Source organism: Salvelinus sp. IW2-2015, linkage group LG33 (assembly GCF_002910315.2).
Source record: "Salvelinus sp. IW2-2015 linkage group LG33, ASM291031v2, whole genome shotgun sequence".
Taxonomy (NCBI): Eukaryota; Metazoa; Chordata; class Actinopteri; order Salmoniformes; family Salmonidae; genus Salvelinus; species Salvelinus sp. IW2-2015.
The window spans coordinates 26,303,933-26,326,156 of NC_036872.1; the positions used below are offsets into that span (position 1 = coordinate 26,303,933).

The window sequence follows — 22,224 nt, forward strand, 5'->3', positions numbered from 1 at the left end:
CAAGAGGACAAGTACATTAGAGTGTCTAGTTTGAGAAACAGGCGCCTCACAAGTCCTCAACTGGCAGCTTCATTAAATAGTACCCGCAAAACACCAGTCTCAACGTCTACAGTGAAGAGGCGACTCCGGGATGCTGACCTTCTAGGCAGAGTTGCAAAGAAAAAGCCATATCTAAGACTGGCCAATAAAAAGAAAAGATGACTGGAAAGAGCAGGTGTTCTTAATGTTTTGTGTACTCAGTGTACTGTGGAGTATACATGACCCTAAGCATGATGAGATGTTTCAATTGCTTAATTTACTCAGGAACCACACCTGTTTGTAATCACCTACTTTCAATATACTTTGTATCTCTTCACAGTTTTCTAAACATACATGCCATTGTAAACATACAGAATGGCAGAAAAACATGGCAGAAAAAAACTGATTATTTTCGTAATCAGAGGCCTATTAAAAGTATTTATGAAGTGTAGCCAAATAAATGTTTTTCATCGTTTGGATCTAGGCTTGGGTATCACAGAGGAGTTGTGTTGTTAACCTCCAGTTGTGTCTTTTTACCAGCAGGACCCATTTATTGACAATGATGACATGAAATACAGCACTGTCATCCTAAAAAACATGACCTGACAGAAAGTACAGACCAGGGTAAGGCTGCTACTGTTTAGATGAACCTTGTTGTGTACTGTTACTTATCCAGCTGTGTATTCTATCCATAGCTACACATTGTGTTAATAATTAAGCTACATAGAGTAGAAGCAATACAAGTAAGGTTTGATTGTTTAAACATAATGTCATGTCTGTATCACCATTATAACTTCTTTACACTATCAACTTCCAAACAATACATTCCATCATAATAAAATTCGTAGTCATTTATCACCAGTATTTGTCTGTCTGTTTCCCCGCTCTAACAGGCAGGAGCTCCACCTGATGACAGCATAGTCTACCGCACAGTAGCCTGTTAAGACAGGGCAGTGCTGCCTTCCACTTATTGTATGTAGACCTACCTGCACAGATGCTGTGTGACTCGCCAAAGAAAAGACCAGACAAGCTCTTTATTTTAATATGTCTTAAATATATGTTTGCCTTTTATTTTGCTTTTTAAACACACACAACAGCACCCCGCACCTGTCTATCGGATGGGTTGGGTTAAATGCAGAAATCAGATTTTGATTGGACCTTGGGTGCAATTGACCAATAAAGTGATCTTAATGATGAAATTGATTTTTTTTTAATGGATTTTGTATTACAATACTATTGAGCAAAGGTTGGTTGATAAAATATGCCAATTTGTCAATAAGCTGTACATCATGTTCCAACTGGGTGCCTAATAAGCTATAATTAGCTAGTCGATAATGGGTGTTAGTGATTATTTTAGACACCTTCTTTAACCACTTGCAATAGTCAATTGATTAGATCTTTGATCAGTGTAATTATAGTTTAGTGATAATGATGATTGTTCCTAACCATTAATTAATTAGAAACGATCTTACATGTTCAAAGACCTTCTTTTGCATAAGACATCATAATGACACTAAAGCATCCGCATAGTTATACATACTGCAATCTTTTTTATTTTATGGGGATACAGAAATAAAGTTTTTTCCCAGAAACATTTTGTTACAGTTCTGACAATACTGCAAATATTGTAGCTAGAATTTCTGATAAGAGGTCGCAGTTTTAGTTCACGACCGCCAGAGGGATTAAATGTTTTTCCGATAAATACAAAGGGGCGAGTGTCCGTTCATTATAACAGTTCGGGCAGCAACCTGTCTGCCATTTTTGCCCTTTGAATGTATGTCATTTCCAAGCATAGGCTTATTTATACATAATTAGTTAAACAAATAAATAAGTAATATATAAATGCAAAATACAATTATTTAATACGTGTTTAGTAGACATCAATCCACAAAACGATGTCAAGTATCCTGTTTCTCGTCGGACACGTAAAATAATGGAACCATTTAGCCACGTAGAAGCAGAACGAAGAGGCGTCTGAAAAAGGTTGGCTTTATAAACATTTTCTGTGCATTTCAACTATTGTCATGTCAGAAATAAATATTTTGGTTATTTATTTAACCTTTTAATAATTTCACAATCTGCATTGATTTATACATTACACAACTTCGTGAACTGGTGTGATATCGGGGTGTAGAAAAATTATAGTCCCGTGTTAGCTATGTATGTGGCTAATGAATGTTAGATAGCTAACGTTAACGAGCAAACGTAACGTTAGGCTGTCTTTGCTTGACAGGTTGAGACCGCGAACTAAATAGCTTGTTACTAACAATTTTTAAAGGCCAGTCATCTTCATAACAGACACATTGTGTTTTACATGTCTAACCAACTTGCCATATGATGTATGTTTAGCTGGCTAACTAACGTTAGCTATCCACCCAGCTAAAGTTAGCTTGTGTCGAGGCTGCTGCTGTCATTTGCAGTTGACTAGTTAGCAATAGTGTTGTTAGCTGGCTACCTACAAGTTGGGAAATAAGTAAGGCAATGAATGTGTGGTAAAGCTGCCGAATAGCTATCTGTTTTTATACAAGACTGATTAGCCTTGTAGCTATTTGATTGCAATATGCAAAGGCAATTTTGGTCAATGAATTTAGCTAGCTATATTTTTTTGTAACGTTAACTAAATCCACTTAGCTAACATAAGTTAGCTAGACAGCTTTAGCCATTGCTTAGTGGAGCTGTTCTTCCAGAACACATTCTCCCAGTTGGTCAGAACATTTGACCAAATCTATTGAAAATAAAGACCGTTATTACATTTTAGTGATTTGTTGTTCGCGAATGAACGGCTCTTTTTTGGTGAACCGAATGTGAAAGAGCCGTTCATTTGTCTCCTTTATTTGCATACTGTTACTATTGCTTTTTGAGATTATATGCAGATAATTTATGGCCATTCCTCAGTGCAGAAACTATATAGTGAGGAGAGAGCCTCATTCTGGTCCAAGCAATTATTTCCCCGTGCGTTACATTTAGTAAAAAACATTTTTTGCAGGCCATCTAATACTTTTACAAAGAAAGAAGCATAGTCAGTAAAGCAGTGAATTGGGAGTATAAACAGTGTGCGGGCTGTTCTTTACACGTTTTCTTTATTAGCCCAGCACCTACGTTTTTAAGTATGTGCATATGACCACCAACTTTTCATCTAATCATTTAGTCATATAAAAATGTATTTTAACTCACATTTCACTTACATAATGGTAGTCAACAGTTTAGGCTTTAAATTGGAGATTCACAATTTGTTCATGGTTTTATGTCAATTTCTAAGCATTACTGAAGAGGTGTTTGGGGAGCCAAATTAACAGCTCTTTTAGGTGAACTGAGCCAAAGATTCCAGCTCACAGAAAAGACTCGGAATGCCCATCCCTAATACATTTGCAATGGTATTAATAAATAATGCAGGCCACGCTTCTTTTTATTTGTCTACAGCCGCACTACACCACCATGGTGGCAAATCCTGTCAGATTACGCCAAGTTTGCATTTAGATTACTGTCTTTGATCAGACTGAATACTTTATAATTGTCACTCTAACTGAACCTTAATGTTATACATTTTCAGGTGAGACCATTTTTTTGGGGTGTCCTTGGATTGCATTGCATTCAAGCTTTTACTCTGAACGAACGGGATGAAAAGGTTTTGAAAGGATTATAGCTACACCCTGTGACTACCATATCCCTTCCATGGGCTCCAGTGCAACATCATTTTATTCTGTATGTGAATGGAAAACCACAACTCAGTCATTGCTGAGATGGAGACAACCAATGTAGAAATCCATCAACTAGACCTGATACCACAGTCCAAAGAGGGTGGTGCTGATTCTGTGGTGAGTGACGCTCAGCTACTGAAGAAAGGAGAGCCGACAGCGTCGGGGGATGTTCTTAATGGTGAGTTGTTGCCCTACTTAATGCCCTAGCCTGCCCCTCAAGTGATGTGATTTGATTTGCTTTGTACATTTACATTTACATTTAAGTCATTTAGCAGACGCTCTTATCCAGAGCGACTTACAAATTGGAAAGTTCATACATATTCATCCTGGTCCCCCCGTGGGGAATGAACCCACAACCCTGGCGTTGCAAGCGCCATGCTCTACCAACTGAGCCACACGGGACCACTGTATTGTATTGTATTTGTATTTGAATGTAGTAATTCTAGGCAAGCTGTCAGACTCTGAGCTATTGCTGACTGATTTAATAATTCCATGCTCTCATCAAAAAATGGAGTGTGTTCTTCTTCAACCAGTTAATTGTAAGAGAAAAAATAATTTCAAATGAGCCCTCAACTAACTTAAAGGATAGCAAAGCATAACTGAATGTTTGTATTTTTTTCACATGACATAATTGTGAAAATATTGTTGTTGTGGGGAATCTGCAGTAATAGGAACTCCTTATATGGAGGGAATTCCTCTGTCTTCCGCCAGTATCTTTCCAAGCTGTGCATGACATGCTTGTGTGCGACCGGCCAGAGAAAAGGTCATTACTCGGCCACCTCAGGGTATCTCTCTTTGTACTTATGTGTGCAATTGCAGAATTGTCTGGACACAGCTCTGAGCTTTGCCTCATAACTGACCCACATGCCAGTCACTTCATAGTCACCTCAACTGCACTAAGGCATATTAGCATGCCGTTGTTATTCCTTCACCTTCCTACACTATTCCTACATCTCGCCTTCAATAAAAATGACATAATGCATAGTATCAAACTGTTATTCTGGCTTGACAAAGCTTGATTGACCGGTTACCCGTGAAAGCCACAATAGACTTTAAGTAATTCAAAAGAGCCTTGCCTCCTAGTCCTTTTTTTAAAACCTCAAGTATATCACAATCCACCCTCATTGTGTTGTGAAATACAAAAACTGGATGGATGTATGCCGGAAACTAAAGACTTTACTGCCACGCTCCACTGTCAACCCCCCCACCTCACCCCACTCCCTCGTTGCAGGTTTTGTTAAGGCAGACGTGGTGCCAAATGGAGAACGAGTAGCAGAGGGCCCGCGGCCAGCCGCAGGAGGGGACGGCCGTCCAAATGGCCCCCTGCCGCCTCCCGCGCCCCCTGCTGCCCAGGGCACCAGCCCACCTGTCAGCCCCCAGTCCAAAGAGCCATCCCAAGGTGTGGCCGCTATCCCCCCACCACCCATGCTAGAGAAGTCTGAGGGAGCTAGTGCTGAGGGCCCTGCTCACAAGGGTGATGCATTGCAGTCACTCAAACTGAGTATGCCTATGCAGGAGACGGAATTGTGTAAGCATACTGTAACCTGTACTTGCAGTGAGTGCCCCCCCGTGTATTTTAACCACCTATTGTTCTAGGATGTTGCTTCAGAGGCTGACTTATTGAGTTCCCCATCCAATATTTTAATTTCCTTGCCTGTGCTTTACTACGCTCCAATTAAGAGAGGGATCCAGTGGGTATGTGCTTTAGTGGTTTGAGCCCGCTTACTTTGTGCAAACCCGTGGTCATTTAATTGCTTGATTTGGGTCTTGGAGCTTTTGTTGGGAACTTAGTGGCTGTATTTGAACTAATCCTTTACTTGTGTGGTTTGTTGTGAATGTTGTTTTGGATGACGGCCTAGGCTTACAGGTACCATGATATGCAAAGTATTTTTTATTCTTTAAGTTTATTCGTTACATAACAGAATACGGCTTGTTTTATCTCAAGCTTTTTGTTGAATGTGAAAGGCTAACCACTCCCACATAGAATGTTTACAGTGTCACATTAACTCTTTTTATGGTGTCGGCCTCCCAGGTGGGGCAGTGGCTGTGCCACCAGAGACTCTGGGTTCGAGCCCAGGCTCTGTCGCAGCCGGCCGCGACCGGGAGGCCCATGGGGCGGTGCACAATTGGCCCAGCGTAGTCCGGGTTAGGGAGGGTTTGGCCGGCAGGGATATCCTTGTCTCATCGCGCACTAGCGACTCCTGTGGCGTGCTGGGCGCAGTGCACGCTGACCAGGTCGCCAGGTGTACGGTGTTTCCTCTGACACATTGGTGCTGCTGGATTCCGGGTTGGATGTGCATTGTGTCAAGAAGCAGTGCGGCTTGGTTGGGTTGTGTTTTGGAGGACGCATGGCTCTCGACCCTCGCCTCTCCCAAGTCCGTACGGGAGTTGCAGCGATGAGACAAGACTGTAACTACTACCAATTGGATACCACAAAATTGGGGAGAAAAAAGGGGTAAAAAAACTATTTTATAGTGTCATTTTCTGTTCCATTCATAGTGCATTCTGCTTTAAATGATGCTGCAATCAGGAAGTCCTCATGCTAACTTCTACGTTGCACTGACTGACACCTCATGGTTGATCATCAGCACACCTGGCCAATTGCAGTCAGAGAATCATCAATCAGGAATATCACCTGCTGTCTGTAAACTCACTAACCACGCAAGCCAAAAACAATCTGTTTGGATACTATTTTGTGTCACACTTGACTAACCTGAAAATAAGATCTTGGAGTGGACTGACTAATAATTGGATTGAGTCTGACTCATCTGGCTTTGTTAGGACTGGGTTGCATGCAGCTTCACTCCTAACCATGGTGGATGGATAACAATGTTATACAAGCACTCTCATTTCAAATTTTAAAATGGCTCTGAACTGTATGGACGAAGTAGTCTTAGTACACGTAGTTGTGGTTTCCTTCTAAAATGAATTGTATGCTCGTATGACAATGTCCTAGGTATTGTTAGCATTATTCTGTGTTGTATAGGGGTGTAGTGAGGGTCTTCTATTTCTTATGTTAAACCTGCTCTTCCTATAGCTGACAAAGAGCCATCACTGGAGTTGGAGAATGAGGAGAAGATCCGCCGTGATGCTCGCCGACGGCTGGAGGAGCAGCTCAAACAGTACAGAGTGCAAAGGCACAAGGAGACGGTGAGTGTGTGAACAGCATCAGTCACCAGGCATATATTCATCAGGATAAAGCTGTCAGTTACAAGCTGCACAGAGTTGAATTTCAAGCAGAAGTGTTCTCCCTATTATTTTTTGCATGGCAGGCCATAATGCCTCATTTTGTTGCTATCCACCACCTATAAAAATGATCCTCTATTAGTCTCAGTTGAATGGCCTGGTTTTTGAAGTCCTGAATGTTGGGATGAAGTAGACTATGTCTTCTGCTCATTCTCATGCCACCTCTCTCTCTTCCAGTCCCACCGCTCCACCCCAAAGAGCCGCAGTGGGTTCAGCACTCTGGACCCAGACCTAATGATGCACCCAGAGGCTCTTCCCCGGGCCAGCACCACCTCCATGACCACCGAGTACTCCTTCCTGCGAACCAGCGTCCCCCGGGGCCCTAAGCTGGGCAGTCTGGGCATTCCACCAGCCAAGGAAAGAATGTCACGATCACCCCGCCCCAGCAAGATCCACTCACTGGCCGATTACAAGACCCTCGAGCCAGCAGGGGGCACTAGTGATGGTGGAGGCGGTGGTGGGGTCAGAACGTCTGAAGACCCCTCCATGGGCTCCCTGGGGTCCAACCTGAGCTCTGTATCCACCCTGTCCGAGGTCAGCATGATGTCAGAGGTTGGCTCTGTGGAGATGACCTCTTTGGAGGCCCTGCTGGGGTCATCAATATCTCTCCAGGACAACACCTTGGAGGTGGATGCCGGCAGCGAGTCAGGTATGGGGTCGCGGCCTGGTGGAGATGGGGATGACAGCTCTACTTACAGCAGCGTGTCCACCTCCACCGGGGGCACTGGGACCTATGGCATGCTGGCTGAAGCAGTGGGCAGGCAGAGAGGGAACTACATGGTGGAGGGCAGGGAGATTGTTCCGGAGGCCATGGGCAACTTCCCATCACTGCAGGAGGTCCTGCAGGCTGCCAGCGATGAACAGCACCTGCTGGAGCAGGACAGGGAGGGGACCGGGGGACCACGCAGCCGCAGGGACAGCTTCTCCAGCAGGTACACCTGACCAGCACACAGCTCTTCTGTAATAGCACATAGCAACACATAGACTGACTGGTGTAGTACTACTAAATAACATAAGCACATTGCTGTTGCATACTCAAGCTAAATGAACAAGGATGATAGTCAGCTTTTGGACATTGCTATTATACGATGAATCCGCATTACTATTCCAGGAATAATTTACAATTGAATTGGTGGAATTTGCTTGAATGTTCCAGTAGCACACAATTGTTACATTTCTTGTTTCATGCTCAATGGGTTAATTTCCTGTAGTGTGTCATTGGAGAGCTCCGTGATGGGACATGACGAAATGCTCCAGGTTCTGAAGGAGAAGATGAGACTGGAGGGCCAGCTAGAGTCTCTGTCTTCTGAGGCCAACCAGGTAACTAACTAACATACGGGGTGTGTCTATGATGGCTTATAATCTTAACATAGGATCAGCTACAGTAATTACCACTCAACTTACCACATGTTGAGACTTACTTACTTTCATTGGAATAGTTAGGCTAACACCCTACAATCCCTCCCTGCACAAGCCATTGGGAATACTGGAGATCACTCCCTCACCCTCTTTCCCCGTATCCTCTCCAGGCTCTGAAAGAGAAGACTGAGCTCCAGGCCAAGCTGGCTACAGTCAACGCCCAGCTGCAGGCCCAGGTGGAGCAGTCCCATGCCAGCCAAGAGAAGCAGAGCTCCCTCAACAAGGAGGTGTCCACCCTGCGCCAGAGCTGCTTCCAGCTGGAGAGGGCCATGGTGGAGCTGCAGGGCAACCTGGAGAGCAAGAACGCTGGCCTGACCTCGCTGGGCAACGACCTGCAGGTGGCTGAGGAGCAATACCAGAGACTCATGGGGAAGGTAGAGGAGATGCAACAGAATGTGACCTCCAGGGATAACGCTGGTGAGTTGGATGGATGGATAGCCTAGTATGGGCATCATACTTTCACATCAGCATCTCCTCACAATAATACCAATTACAATATTGGGGTATTTATGATTGCAGTACATTTCTGTCAAATTTCGTGAATTATTTCTTATGGTGGTGTTCTCCTTCAGTTCAGGAGTTGCGTCAGCAGATGGGTGGTCTCCAGACTCAGCTCCAGCAGGTCCAGCTAGAGCGCACCACCCTGCAGAGCAGGTTGAAGACCTCCCAGGCAGAGATCATCTCGCTGCAGCAGGTCCGCCAGTGGTACCAGCAGCAGCTAGCGCTGGCCCAGGAGGCTCGGGTCCGACTCCAGGGCGAAATGGTCAACATGCAGGTATGGTTGTCTGTCTGTATCTTGCTTCTACTGAGTTGACGTGTCATGGAGTTGACGTGTCATGGAGTTGACGTGTTTTTTCCAGGCTGGGCAGATGACCCAGATTGGTGCCTTGGAGCACCTGAAGCTGGAGAACGTGACTCTGTCCCACCAGCTGACACAAACCCAGCATCGCTCAATCAAAGAGAAGGAGCGCATTGCTGTACAGCTGCAGAGTATTGAGGTCTGTCCCCTTTTAAAATTATGAAAATACGACAGGTTCTGTGATTGGTGTTTATATTGTTATGGTTTGTTGAATAATTTTACTCAAAAATAATAAAAGATTTACTGACAAAAGAAAAGATGCAGCGTTAGAATTGAGGTTATTAAGCAGTGTGTTCTCTGACCTCTCCCCTCCCTCTGGCTGTAGGCTGACATGATGACCCAGGAAGCTGCCTATCAGCAGATACAGGATGCCAAGAGCATGGTGGAGGATGATCTTCGGCACAAACTGGACGAGTTTGAGGAGGAGCGAGAGCACTTACAGAAACTGGCCAACGCCGCCAGCTCTCTGGAGAGAGAACTAGAGCAGGTAAATAATTAATTGTTCAAATTAAGGTAATTTGCCACTCAGGAGAAGTTGTTTAAAATCAATGAAAGGAAGGGGTTTTACACACATCTACAAAAATATCAGGAGCGAGACAAAAACAAAGTCCAATACGTAGAGAAAAAGTCAATGTCCGCTCACTGTTTTGCTATTTGGGAGCAACAGTTGCCTCATGTAACCCCTCTCTGTGTCCCCCACAGATGAAGGTGACCCTATCCCAGAAGGACCTGCAGCTGGAGGCCCTCCAGAAGGAGCATCTGGAGCTGATGAGACAGCTGACAGCCACTCAGGAGAGCCTTCACACCAAAGAGCAGTCCATCAACCAGCTGGAGGCCCGCTACCTGGAGCTGGAGGCTACGCTGGCAGAGCTGCAGACAGAGACCAACGCCAAGGATGAGAACATCCAGTATCTGCAGAATGAGAAGATCGTGCTGGAGGTGGCCCTCCAGGCAGCCAGAGCTGATAAAAGTCAGCTGGACGAGGGGGCGGAGAGGCTGGGGGAGGAGGTGCTGGTGGCCTCAGATGTCCTTGATCAGCTCAGGCAGGAGGTCCAAGTCAAATCCTCACAGGTGAGAAACAAACCACCATGGAGCCAGATGGTCTAATCACACTCCTCTCTGGCTGTTGAGCAACATGTTTGAGCTTAAGTAGAAAGTGAACGCCATTTTCTTTTTAGATTGGATCTCTGCAGCAGGATAACAGCACCCTGAAGAAACACGCTCAGAAATTGAAAGAGCAGTTCATGCAGCAAAAGGTGCTTGTCACTCCCTATCCTGTAACCCTTTGTTTTTGAAGGATTGTGTGTGCACATTCACACACAGGACTCGTCTCTTTACACCTCTTCCCATTTCCCACCCATCAGGTGATGGTGGAGGCATATCGGCGGGATGCCAGCTCCAAGGAGCAGCTCATCAGCGAGCTGAAGTCAACTAAGAAGCGTCTGGTGTCGGAGGTGAAGGGACTGAAGCAGGAGCTGCTGGAGGCCCATGGGGAGAAACAGAAAGCTGAGCTGGAGCAGAGCCGGCTGCAGACGGAAGTGGTCCGGGTCCAGCAGCAGATGAACAGCCTGGAGAACCACCTGCAGTTTGTGCAGACCGAGAGGGATCAGCTGGAGTCTCAGATACAGGTACATGACCCCATCCTACACAAGCCTGACATCCTAGTAGCTCTAGGTTTTTCTTTGCATTACTCTCATGACAGTACTTGCATGACATCCCATTGCCTTATCTGGCTTTCTTTTAAAAATGCAGTACTCTATTTTTGATAGGCATTTGATTATAATCATTGTGTGTGTTTGATGTCCCTCCACAGTCCCTGCAGTTTGACCAGAGCCAGCAAGCAGCAGTGACAGAGGAGAATGAGGGCCTGAAGAAACAGGTGGACCTGATGCAGTCTGAAGCCAGGAAGTGAGTCACACAACATTTCTACAGCCAGACAGACTTCTGTAACTAGCTTGGTTCCCATAGTACTGACCCAAACAGATTTACTATGAATCTGTGTAAATGGCATCAGAAACTCTCTTACTCAGACAGGATAACCTATTTTATTCAGATTGCTTAGATGTGCACTAATGTGTCTAATTGTTTTATTTTCCTCTCTCAGGGCCATCTCAGAGCAGAAGGTGAGAATGAAGCGGCTGGGGACAGATTTGACCAGCGCGCAGAAGGATATGAAGGCCAAGCACAAGGCCTATGAGAACGCAGTGGGCATCCTGAGTCGCAGGCTCCAAGAAGCCCTGGCCGACAAGGAGACTACCGAGGCAGAGCTGGTCAAACTCAAGGCCCAGGTCTCAGATGGCGGCAACAACCAGGTCCTGCAGGTACATTCAGTACTAATAATCAGGGCCCAGAGTTTTTCCTGATCACATGACAACCAGGAACTAGGGTCCAGAGTTTGTTTCTGGTCAGATCATGTGGTCAGGAAAAACTTGTGGCCATACTAATAACAGATTACAGCACAACCGTAGCCAACTGTGATGTTTTTGAGATACTTTGAGATATCAGCTGATGTACGAAGGGCTATATAAATAAATATGATTGATTGATTGATGTTTGAATGCTGATCTAAACCTCTTACTTGTTCTAGGATAAGATTGAGGCTCTGCAGAGTGAACACCAGGCTGTGAGCCACAGCAAAGCCATGCTGGAGAAGGAGCTTCAGGAGGTCATCTCCCTCACCAGCACTGAGCTGGAAGAGTTACAGGAGAAAGTAATGGAGCTAGAAGATGAGGTGAGACAGTCTGGGCGATAACAACTAAATACACTATCCTGGCATCGAAACCGATTTCGCTACGTTTCACCATTGCTTTACATTGTCTGTTTTAATCAGGCTATAAGTACACCACCAGCCCGATGACGTGAGAGACTCTGGCAAATGACAATTAAGAGAAGAGAAGATTACTTTATTGTCCACAAATGTCCAACAGAAATGTGTGTTACTATCCCAACCCCTCTGAAAATTACTCGCATCCAATGGTTCTTGTGCTTCTTAGATACCTTGATTGTAAAATCGTCTATCTTTTTTATCCACAGCTGCAGGAGGCGCGATGCTTCAAGAGGAGGATTAGACGACTGGAAGACGCCAACAAGAAGTTATCCCTGGAGCTGGAGCATGAGAAAGGGAAGTTGACGGGACTGGGGCAGTCCCATAATGCACTGCGGGAGCATACCAATATTCTAGAGACTGCCCTGGCCAAGAGAGAGGCCGACCTGGTCCAGCTCAACCTCCAGGTGAAAGACTTCAATCTTACATTCTCAGTTACTTCTATCACTGATCAATTAAATAACTTTACCCATGTGGGTAAAGTAACATCATTTTGAGTCAGTGGTTGCTCTTTTTGATTCAAAAAGCTAACGAACTGATTGTTTTTTTTCTATTCTCTTCCTTGCCCTTCTCCACAGGTGCAAGCTGTACTAAAACGCAAAGAGGAGGAAGACCAGCAGATGAAACAGCTGGTCCAGACACTACAGGTCGCCTTGGAGAAGGAAAAAGCCAAAGTCAAGGACCTGAAAGAGCAGGTAAAGACACCTAATCCGACCCAGCCACAACATAGTCATTATCTGTCGTCATTAACACATTGTAACACATTACACACGTACAAGCCCCTGAAGTGAAGGAGACAGACTGGCCCAGCCACAACATAGTCTTAAAAAGTCATTACATTACCACATTGTAGCATACTGTAATGCACTCAATGAAGCCTTTGGAGACAGACTGTAAATGCGTGTTATGTCCACTAGGTGGCAGCAGCTAAGGCAGAGGCTGCCCACAACAGGCGACATTACAGGGCAGCCATGCTGGAGCTGTGTGAGATCAAGAAGGACCTGCAGGCCAAAGAAGAGCTGGTCAAAGCCCTGCACAGCGAGGCACACAAACTACAGTGAGTCTCAATTTGCAGTTTATATTTAATGAATAAGGCCTGGAATGACGCTGCTGTGTTTAACAGATTAAGAGAATATTTTGATTAGCCTTATTAGTTGATGGAATCATTGGGGCATGCTCGGTCCTTGTATTTTAGGTAATAACCCTGTCTAACTCAAAGTTATCTTTTAGTTTTGATCTTATGTCTCTCCTTGTTTCATCTTAACTGTTTCACCTTAACATCCTTTCCTTCCCCTCCATAGGGCTCAGGATGAGAAACACTCTCAGGAGGTGTCCAGGTTCCAGGAGGAGCTATCAGAGGCCCACTCCCAGCTCCAGATCCTCCAGAAACAGCTGGATGAACAGCTTAGCAAGCAGCCCCTCACCAACCAGGAGGTTGTGTGCCCTACTAAACACAACACAGGACCTTGAATAAGGAAGTTGTTTGTTGAAAGAGACATCGGTCACTGACTTGACTATATTCTCCTCCAGGTTGAGGATTTGAAGTGGGAGGTGGAGCAGAGGCAGAGGGAGATCGAGGCCCAGAGACAGCAGCTGGAACTGGTGGAGCAGTGCAGCCAGAGGGAGCTGGACAGCCTGCAGACAGCTCTACAGGTACACACACACAACCAGGGTGCTGGGAAGGACAGAAATGGCTAGTGCCACAGAAGCAAACTTTACGGTCACCTTAACGCTGTCATTGTTCATTGTGTTACCATTTTGTAACTGACTTTGCCTTGTTCTGCATTCTAGGGCATTAAGGTGGAGCTGGAGTCTGTGCAGGAGGAACTGAGCAGCACCAGAAAGGATAAGTTCATGCTGCAGGCCAAGGTGGGGGAGCTGAGGAACAGCATGAAGACTGTTCTGCTGCAGAACCAGCAGCTCAAACTGGACCTCAAACAGAACCGCCTCCGAAAGGTAAGCTACCTGGGACTGAAATGTTGCTATTTGGCTGAGACTGAGTAGGAAGAACAGGGTTAGGTTTGGCGCTGTTTTATTTTTGTCAGTAGTAATCAGTGAATGCTGCTGAGGGGAGGATCGCTCTTAATAATGGATGGAATAGAGCAACTGTAATGGCATCAAACCATGTTTTTGATACCATTCCACCTTTTCCGCTCCAGTCATTACCACAAGCCCGTCCTCCCCAATTAAGGTGCCACCAACCTCCTGTGGTGGTAATGTTATTTCAATATTGTTGGTGTGTCAAAGGTGCAATATGCAGAAATCTCTGTGCCATTTACTGGTTGCAAAAATTGTAATAGTTTGCCTAATTTCAGTTTGTGACAAAATAAGCAATGCATAGTGTAGAGAATCATTGTACCATACAAACTGCTGTGAAATATATTTTCAATTACCCAAATTATTGTGTTTGAAGCTGGTGTACAAAATCGAAAGTAAGACTCAAAACTAAACTGAGACCGGGAAGCATAGAAATAGTGCACATAGAACAGATCAACCGCTTCTTAGACTTGCTTTCAAAGGGTCTACCAAAAAGTTACATATTGCAGCTTTAAATGGAGAAAGGGTAGGTAGAACATCTCATCCAGCGCCTTCATGGCTTTGAGAAGACGCAGAATATCAAAGTGTAACATGGGTATGTGGGTTGATAAAGGTATATGAAAAGTTGTTACAATAAACACACTTGGGTGTAGATTTACAGTGCCTTCAAAGTATTCAGACCACTTGACTTAGTTCAACATTTTGGTGTTACAGCCTGAAATCAAAATAGATTAAATGATTCAGCCACCACCATGCTTAAAATATGAATAGTACTCAGTGATGTGTTGGATTTACCCCAAACATAACGCATTGTATTCAGGACATGAAGTTAATTTCTTTGACACATTGTTTGCAGTTTTACTTTAGTGCCTTATTGCAAACAGGATGAATGTTTTGGAAAAATTATATTATGTTCAGGCTTCCTTCTTTTCACTCTGTCATTTAGGTTAGTATTGTGGAGTAACTACAATGTTGTTGATCCATCCTCAGTTTTCTCCTATCACAGCTATTAAACTAACTGTTTATAAAGTCAACATTGGCCTCATGGTGAAATCCCTGAGCGGTTTCCTTCCTCCGGTAATTGAGTTAGGATGGACTCCTGTATCTTTAGTGACTGGGTGTATTGATACACCATCCAAAGTGTAATTAATAACTTCACCATGCTCCAAGGGATATTCAATGTCTGCTTTTATCACATTTTTACCATCTACCAATAGGTGCCCTTCGCAAGGCATTGAAAACGTCCCTGGTCTTTGGTGTGAATCTGTGTTGAAATTCACTGCTCGAATGAGGCCCTTACTAGAGGTCGACCGATTATGATTTTCAACGCCGATACCAATTATTGGAGGACCAAAAAAAGCCGGTAACGATTATTGGAGCCAAAAAAGCCGATACCGATTAATCAGCCATTTTTAAATTTTGGTTTTTTTATTAAATGTATTTGTATTAATGACAATTACAACAGTACTGAATTAACACTTATTTTAACTAAAATTATACATCAATAAAAAAATGTAGCCTCAATAAATAATGAAACTTGTTCAATTTGGTTTAAATAATGCAAAAACAAAGTGTTGGAGAGAAGTAAAAGTGCAATATGTGCCATGTAAGAAAGCTAACGTTTATGTTCCTTGCTCAGAACATGAGAACATACACTGCTCAAAAAAATAAAGGGAACACTTAAACAAACTGTAACTCAAGTCAATCAACTTCTGTGAAATCAAACTGTCCACTTAGGAAGCAACACTGATTGACATTAAATTTCACATGCTGTTGTGCAAATGGAATAGACAACAGGTGGAAATTATAGGCAATTAGCAAGACACCCCAATAAAGGAGTGGTTCTGCAGGTGGTGACCACAGACCACTTCTCAGTTCCTATGCTTCCTGGCTGATGTTTTGGTCACTTTTGAATGCTGGCGGTGCTTTCACTCTAGTGGTAGCATGAGACGGAGTCTACAACCACACAAGTGGCTCAGGTGGCAGCTCATCCAGGATGGCACATCAATGCGAGCTGTGGCAAGAAGGTTGCTGTGTCTGTCAGCGTAGTGTCAGAGAGCAGGCCAGTACATCAGGAGACGTGGAGGAGGCCGTAGGGGCAACAACCCAGCAGCAGGACCGCTACCTGCCTTTGTGCAAGGAGGAGCAGGGGGAGCACCTGCCAGAGCCTGCAAAATGACCTCCAGCAGGCCACAAATGTGCATGTGTCTGCTCACGGTCAGAAACAGACTCCATGAGGGTGGTATAGGGCCGACGTCCACAGGTAGGGGTTGTGCTACAGCCCAACACCGGCAGGACGTTTGGCATTTGCCAGAGAACACCAAGAGTGCAAATTCGCCACTGGCGCCTGTGCTCTTCACAGATGAAAGCAGGTTCACACTGAGCACATGTGACAGACGTGACAGTCTGGAGACGCTGTGGAGAACGTTCTGCTGCCTGCAACATCCTCCAGCATGACCGGTTTGGCGGTGGTCAGTCATGGTGTGGGGTGGCATTTTGGGGGGGGCCGCACAGCCCTCCATTGTCGCCAAGGTACCTGACTGTCATTAGTACCGAGATGAGATCCTCAGACCCCTTGTGAGACCATATGCTGGTGCGGTTGGCCTGGGTCCTCCTAATGCAAGACAATGCTGACCTCATGTGGCTGGAGTGTCAGCAGTTCCTGCAGAGGGGCATTGATGCTATGGACTGGCCCGCCCGTTCCCAGACTGAATCCAATTGAGCACATCTGGGACATCATGTCTCGTCCATCCACCAACGCCACGTTGCACCACAGACTGTCCAGGAGTTGGCGGATGCTTTAGTCCAGGTCTGGGAGGAGGTCCTCAGGAGACCACCGCCACCTCATCAGGAGCATGCCCAGGCGTTGTAGGGAGGTCATACGGGCAGTGGAGGCCACACACACTACTGAGCCTCATTTTGACTTGTTTTAAGGACAAGTCTGTAGTGTGGTTTTCCACTTTAATCCACTTTAAATCCAGACTCCATGGGTTGATAAATTGATTTCCATTGATAATTTTTGTGTGATTTTGTTGTCACACATTCAACTATGTAAAGAAAAAAGTTTTAATAAGAATATTTAATTCATTCAGATCTAGGATGTGTTATTTTAGTGTTCCTTTATTTTTTGAGCAGTGTATGAAAGCTGGTGGTTCCTTTTAACATGGTCTTCAATATTCCCAGGTAAGAAGTTTTAGGTTGTAGTTATTATAGAACTATTTCTCTTTATACGATTTGTATTTCATATACCTTTGACTGTTGGATGTTCTTATAGGCACTTTAGTATTGCCAGTGTAACAGTATAGCTTCCGTCCCTCTCCTCGCTCCTACCTGGGCTCGAACCAGCCACCCTCGAAGCAGCGTTACCCACGCAGAGCAAGGGGAACAACTACTCCAAGTCTCAGAGCGAGTGACGTTTGAAATGCTATTACTGCGCACCCCGCTAACTAGCTAGCCATTTCACATCGGTTACACCAGCCTAATCTCGGGAGTTGATAGGCTTGAAGTCATAAACAGCAGAGCTGTTGGCAAAATGCACGAAAGTGCTGTTTGAACATGTTTGTTTGTTAAACAGCCACCACTAACATTGAGTGGCTGCTGCCATACATGTAAAAAATGTATCACTAGCCACTTTAAACAATGCCACTTAATATAATGTTTACATACCCTACATTACTCATCTCATATGTATATACTGTACTTCGATACCATCTACTGCATCTTGCCTATGCCGTTCTGTACCATCACTCATTCATATCTTTATGTACATATTCTTCATCCCTTTACACTTGTGTGTGTATAAGGTAGCTGTTGTGAAATTGTTAGGTTAGATTACTCGTTGGTTATTACTGCATTGTCGGAACTAGAAGCACAAGCATTTCACTACACTCGCATTAACATCTGCTAACCATGTGTATGTGACAAATAAAATTTTATTTGAATGAATGCTTACGAGCCTGCTGGTGCCTACCATCGCTCAGTCAAACTGCTCTATCAAATCATACTTAATTATAACATAATAACACAGAAATACGAGCCTTAGGTCATTAATATGGTCGAACCCGGAAACTATCATCTCAAACAGAACATTTATTCTTTCAGTGAAATACTGAACCGCTCCGTATTTTATCTACGGGTGGCATCCATAAGTCTAAATATTCCTGTTACATTGCACAACCTTCAATGTTATGTCATAATTACGTAAAATTCTGGCAAATTAGTTCAACGAGCCAGGCGGCCCAAACTGCTGCATATACCCTGACTGTTGCAAGAGAAGTGACACAATTTTCCTAGTTAAAAGAAATTCATGTTAGTAGGCAATATTAACTAAATATATACTTGTGTATTGATGTTAAGAAAGTCGTTGATGTTTATGGTTAGGTACACGTTGGAGCAACGACAGTCCTGTTTCGCGAATGCGCACCGCATCGATTATATGCAACGCAGGACACGCTAGATAAACTAGTAATATCATCAACCATGTGTAGTTAACTAGTGATTATGATTGATTGATTTTTTTTATAAGATAAGTTTAATGCTAGCTAGCAACTTACCTTGGCTTCTTACTGCATTCGCATAACAGGCAGGCTCCTCGTGGAGTGCAATGTAAAACAGGTGGTTAGAGCGTTGGACTAGTTAACCGTAAGGTTGCAAGATTGAATCCCCGAGCTGACAAGGTAAAAATCTGTCCTTCTGCCCCTGAACAAGGCAGTTAACCCACCGTTCCTAGGCCGTCATTGAAAATGAGAATGTGTTCTTAACTGACTTGCCTAGTTAAATAAAGGTGTAAAAAAAAAAAACCGTTTTAATCGGCCAAATTGGTGCCCAAAAATACCGATTTCCGATTGTTATGATAACTTGAAATCGGCCCTAATTAATCGGCCATTCCGATTAATCGGTCGATCTCTAGACCTTACAGATAATTAATTGTATGTGTGAGGTACAGAGATGAGGTAGGCATTCAAAAATCATGTTAAATACTATTGCTGCACACAGTGAGTCCATGCAACTTATTTGACTTGTTAAGCAAGTGTTTACTTTTAAACTTATTTAGGCTTGCCATAACAAAGGGTTGAATACTTATTGACTCAAGACATTTCAGCTTTTCGTTTTTTATTCATTTGTTAACATTTCTAAAAACATAATTCCCCTTTGACATTATGGGGGTATTGTGTGTAGGCCAGGGACTCGGTTGCATTTGAAATTCAGGCTATAGCACAGCAACATTTTGAGAAAGCCAAGGGGTTTGAATAGTTTCTGAAGACACTCTTATCAACAGTATGCTGAGTTTTCTTATTGTGCTGTATTCCTCATTGAGCAGCAGAGGATGGAGCCATCGAACCCATCAAATCCAGTGACCCCGGTGAAGATCCCAGACTGCCCTGTGCCTGCCTCCCTGCTGGATGAGTTGCTCAAGCCCTCTGCCTCCGTCAACAAGGAGCCCCTCAATAACCTGCACAACTGTCTGCGCCAGCTCAAGTAAGAACTGACCATCGTGTCTTCCTTTAACTTCTGGGAGTGGAAAACCTGTTTTATTGGACTTTTGATTATTATTGGTTATTGTACTGCAATGTTGAGGGAGCTAACGCGGAAGCATTTCACTGCACCATTTATAGCGGTTGTAAACTGAGTATGGATAATATGCTTTTGTAGCTAATGTTACTCAAAATAGCTTGTGTGTTTTGTGAGAACCATAATGAAAGACAAATAATAGGAATGTATGCATGAAATCCTTTACTCAAAAGGTATTTTTCTCACATGTGGATGGTGTATTATAATTCTCTATTAGGAATCAAATGCCAGGACACTAAAGTGAATGTTGTGTGTTTCCTGCAGGCATGAGATGGACAACCTTCAGAAACAAATGGAGGAGCACACAGTCACCGTGCACGAGTCCATGACGTCATGGACTAACGCAGAGGAGGAATTGACTCGACTGGGGGTGCCGCTGGAGAATGACTCCATAACATCTCCCCCTCTAAACCAGGTGGACCGTAACGGAGGAGCGGAGGAGGAGGCACAGCCATCGTAATGCAGCACTTTCTCAGGCAGACGCACAGAGTGGAGTTTTATCCACAAGGGCACTTTTCTTTTCTTTTCCATTTCTTATCAATTGCTGCCAACATTTGGCATTATTATCAGCACAGACAGTGGTTGGATAAAGTAATGTATACTTATACCATAGCTTTAATTTTTATTTGGACTATTTTTGTTATGGCTGTCATTTTGTCATATTTATTTATTTACAATTCAGGAATGACAATATTGAATCTTAAATGAGTGACAACTACATTATTAGGGGATTCCACGGTCTTTTGTTTTGAAGTTATAGACACCAAGTAAGGCCTATTCTCAAGTATCTTTCAAACAATACAAATTCACTATTACCCCGGTTTAATTATGGTAGCTAGAAGTTTGTTTACGCATACCGGTACTTTTGATATACTTTCTCATGCTCCGGTAAGAAGAGTGAGACTGTTTTAAAGCCTGCAGAAATGGATAAGCATACTGTTAGAAGCATACCCTCTTACTGTTCTTCCATTCCTCTGTGCCTGCGAATGAGGAGCCACTCATTCCATAAACTTACGTTGAAATCCAAATCGACCCGTAGTCTCTCAACTTAGACAATCCTGTAAATCTGATTGGATAAGTGTTAACAATATGGCAAAATGTTTACTAGGCCTATAGGAAGGCACGGTGAAGCAATAACCATATTCCACCTATTCCCCCTCTGATCTACACAAGTTTATCAGGTTGTAGGCTACGGGTTGGTTTGGGATTTAGGGAATCATCTGGTCAAATGCCCCTATGGCTTTCAAACTGAGGTGAATCAATACCATTCTCCTTTTCAGTACGCCTCACATTTGTTAATTTCATTAACATCAATCCATTTGGTTTTTAATTGCTTGTTCTTTTTTAAAGCTTACTATCAACATATCATTGTGGGCTCTGCAACTTTGTGGAAACTTAATTCTTCTCAACTATGTATGAAATTGGGAGTTTAACTGGCTGGATTGGACTGTAGTAATGTGTATGGCAAAGCCTTAATGAGGAGTATTTTGTATGCTGTTAAAGGACTAAATGTTATGAATGAACATATTATTATTTCTATTGAAAGTGGGTGTGCAAGATGTAATATAGGTTATGGTGTATGATTATGCTGCTTGCAGTTCCAAACTGAATGGTTTAATGTTAAATATTTGGGTAGTCTCAACCGATGTTGCACAATTGAGAGAGAACTTACTGTAACTGACTTTGAGGGAGGGGAAGGTGTAAGAACTATTACACAATGTTACTACTTCTATGAGTGAGATGCACTCAAATGTATTACTTTTTGTTGTTACTGTGGTTTCATATTTACAGAATGCCCACCCCTTAATTGCTTGTTTAATTCCTTTTGAGGTTGATTTGCTCTCCAGGAAAACTGTTTTATTCTTTGCAGAGGTTAATATATAATAGACTTCCTTTTCTCTACTTGTTCCTATAATTGAATTACTTTGATCATTATCTAATAGTGTGATGAGCAAAAACATTTGAAAATGATATATGCGACTTGCAAAGCATATTTATTCAAACTGACAACTGTTAAAAGTCAAAATGTAGACCGCAATGGACACAAACTACAGCACATGCAGTTGTAATGTAACTGATGTTTTATATGCCGTTAGACTCATGTCCAGACAACCTGTATCTTGCCAGTCAAAGTAAATTGACTATTTTTAACTACACTGTAATACACATGCTTATTACATATCTGTGAAGGGAAAACCTTTAGTAGAAGGGAAAGCTCTGTTCAGTTGACTGGTAATAACTAATGGCGCTCCATACTGTGTTTTTGAAGAAGGGTTTGTAACAATCTGTTCTAACTTAATTGACTTGGTGAATCCAACATTGACTATCTTCCAAGCTACCTTTCACTGTTATCTATATATTTTAATACATAACCTTGCTTGCTACATGGAGCAGGGATAAAAGAGTTCTGTATATAAACCTTGCTGTATTTGCTGTTCAATCTTTGCAAAGAGGGCCATAGACCTGCTAAACTGATTAATTCCAATATATAAAATGTATATTGGGAGATATTGTATTTCTCATAAAGTTGCACTATTCATCAATTGTCCGTT

The 22,224-nt window shown here is 43.4% G+C and overlaps 1 protein-coding gene across 3 annotated transcripts; it reads left to right on the forward strand.

Annotated features, from left to right (window-relative positions):
• Window positions 1-1,766: 1,766 nt before the first annotated feature.
• Window positions 1,767-22,215, forward strand: LOC111958078 (golgin subfamily A member 3). Of its 3 annotated transcripts, none has more exons than XM_023979259.2 (24): window positions 1,767-2,001; window positions 3,569-3,894; window positions 4,948-5,244; window positions 6,754-6,866; window positions 7,140-7,894; window positions 8,174-8,282; window positions 8,492-8,798; window positions 8,954-9,156; window positions 9,242-9,379; window positions 9,566-9,727; window positions 9,943-10,311; window positions 10,419-10,496; window positions 10,605-10,868; window positions 11,054-11,148; window positions 11,345-11,561; window positions 11,828-11,971; window positions 12,274-12,471; window positions 12,643-12,759; window positions 12,982-13,121; window positions 13,366-13,498; window positions 13,595-13,717; window positions 13,856-14,020; window positions 19,422-19,579; window positions 19,937-22,215. In XM_023979259.2, exons 2-24 carry the CDS (start codon window positions 3,729-3,731, stop codon window positions 20,130-20,132), a joined length of 4,647 nt encoding a protein of 1,548 aa, XP_023835027.1. In that variant the 5' UTR covers window positions 1,767-2,001; window positions 3,569-3,728; the 3' UTR covers window positions 20,133-22,215. The 3 variants fall into 3 exon arrangements, with proteins under 3 accessions (XP_023835027.1, XP_023835028.1, XP_023835029.1); XM_023979260.2 differs by having other exon boundaries at window positions 1,768-2,001; window positions 4,948-5,115; XM_023979261.1 differs by lacking the exon at window positions 4,948-5,244 and having other exon boundaries at window positions 1,768-2,001.
• The last annotated feature ends 9 nt before the right edge of the window (window positions 22,216-22,224 follow it).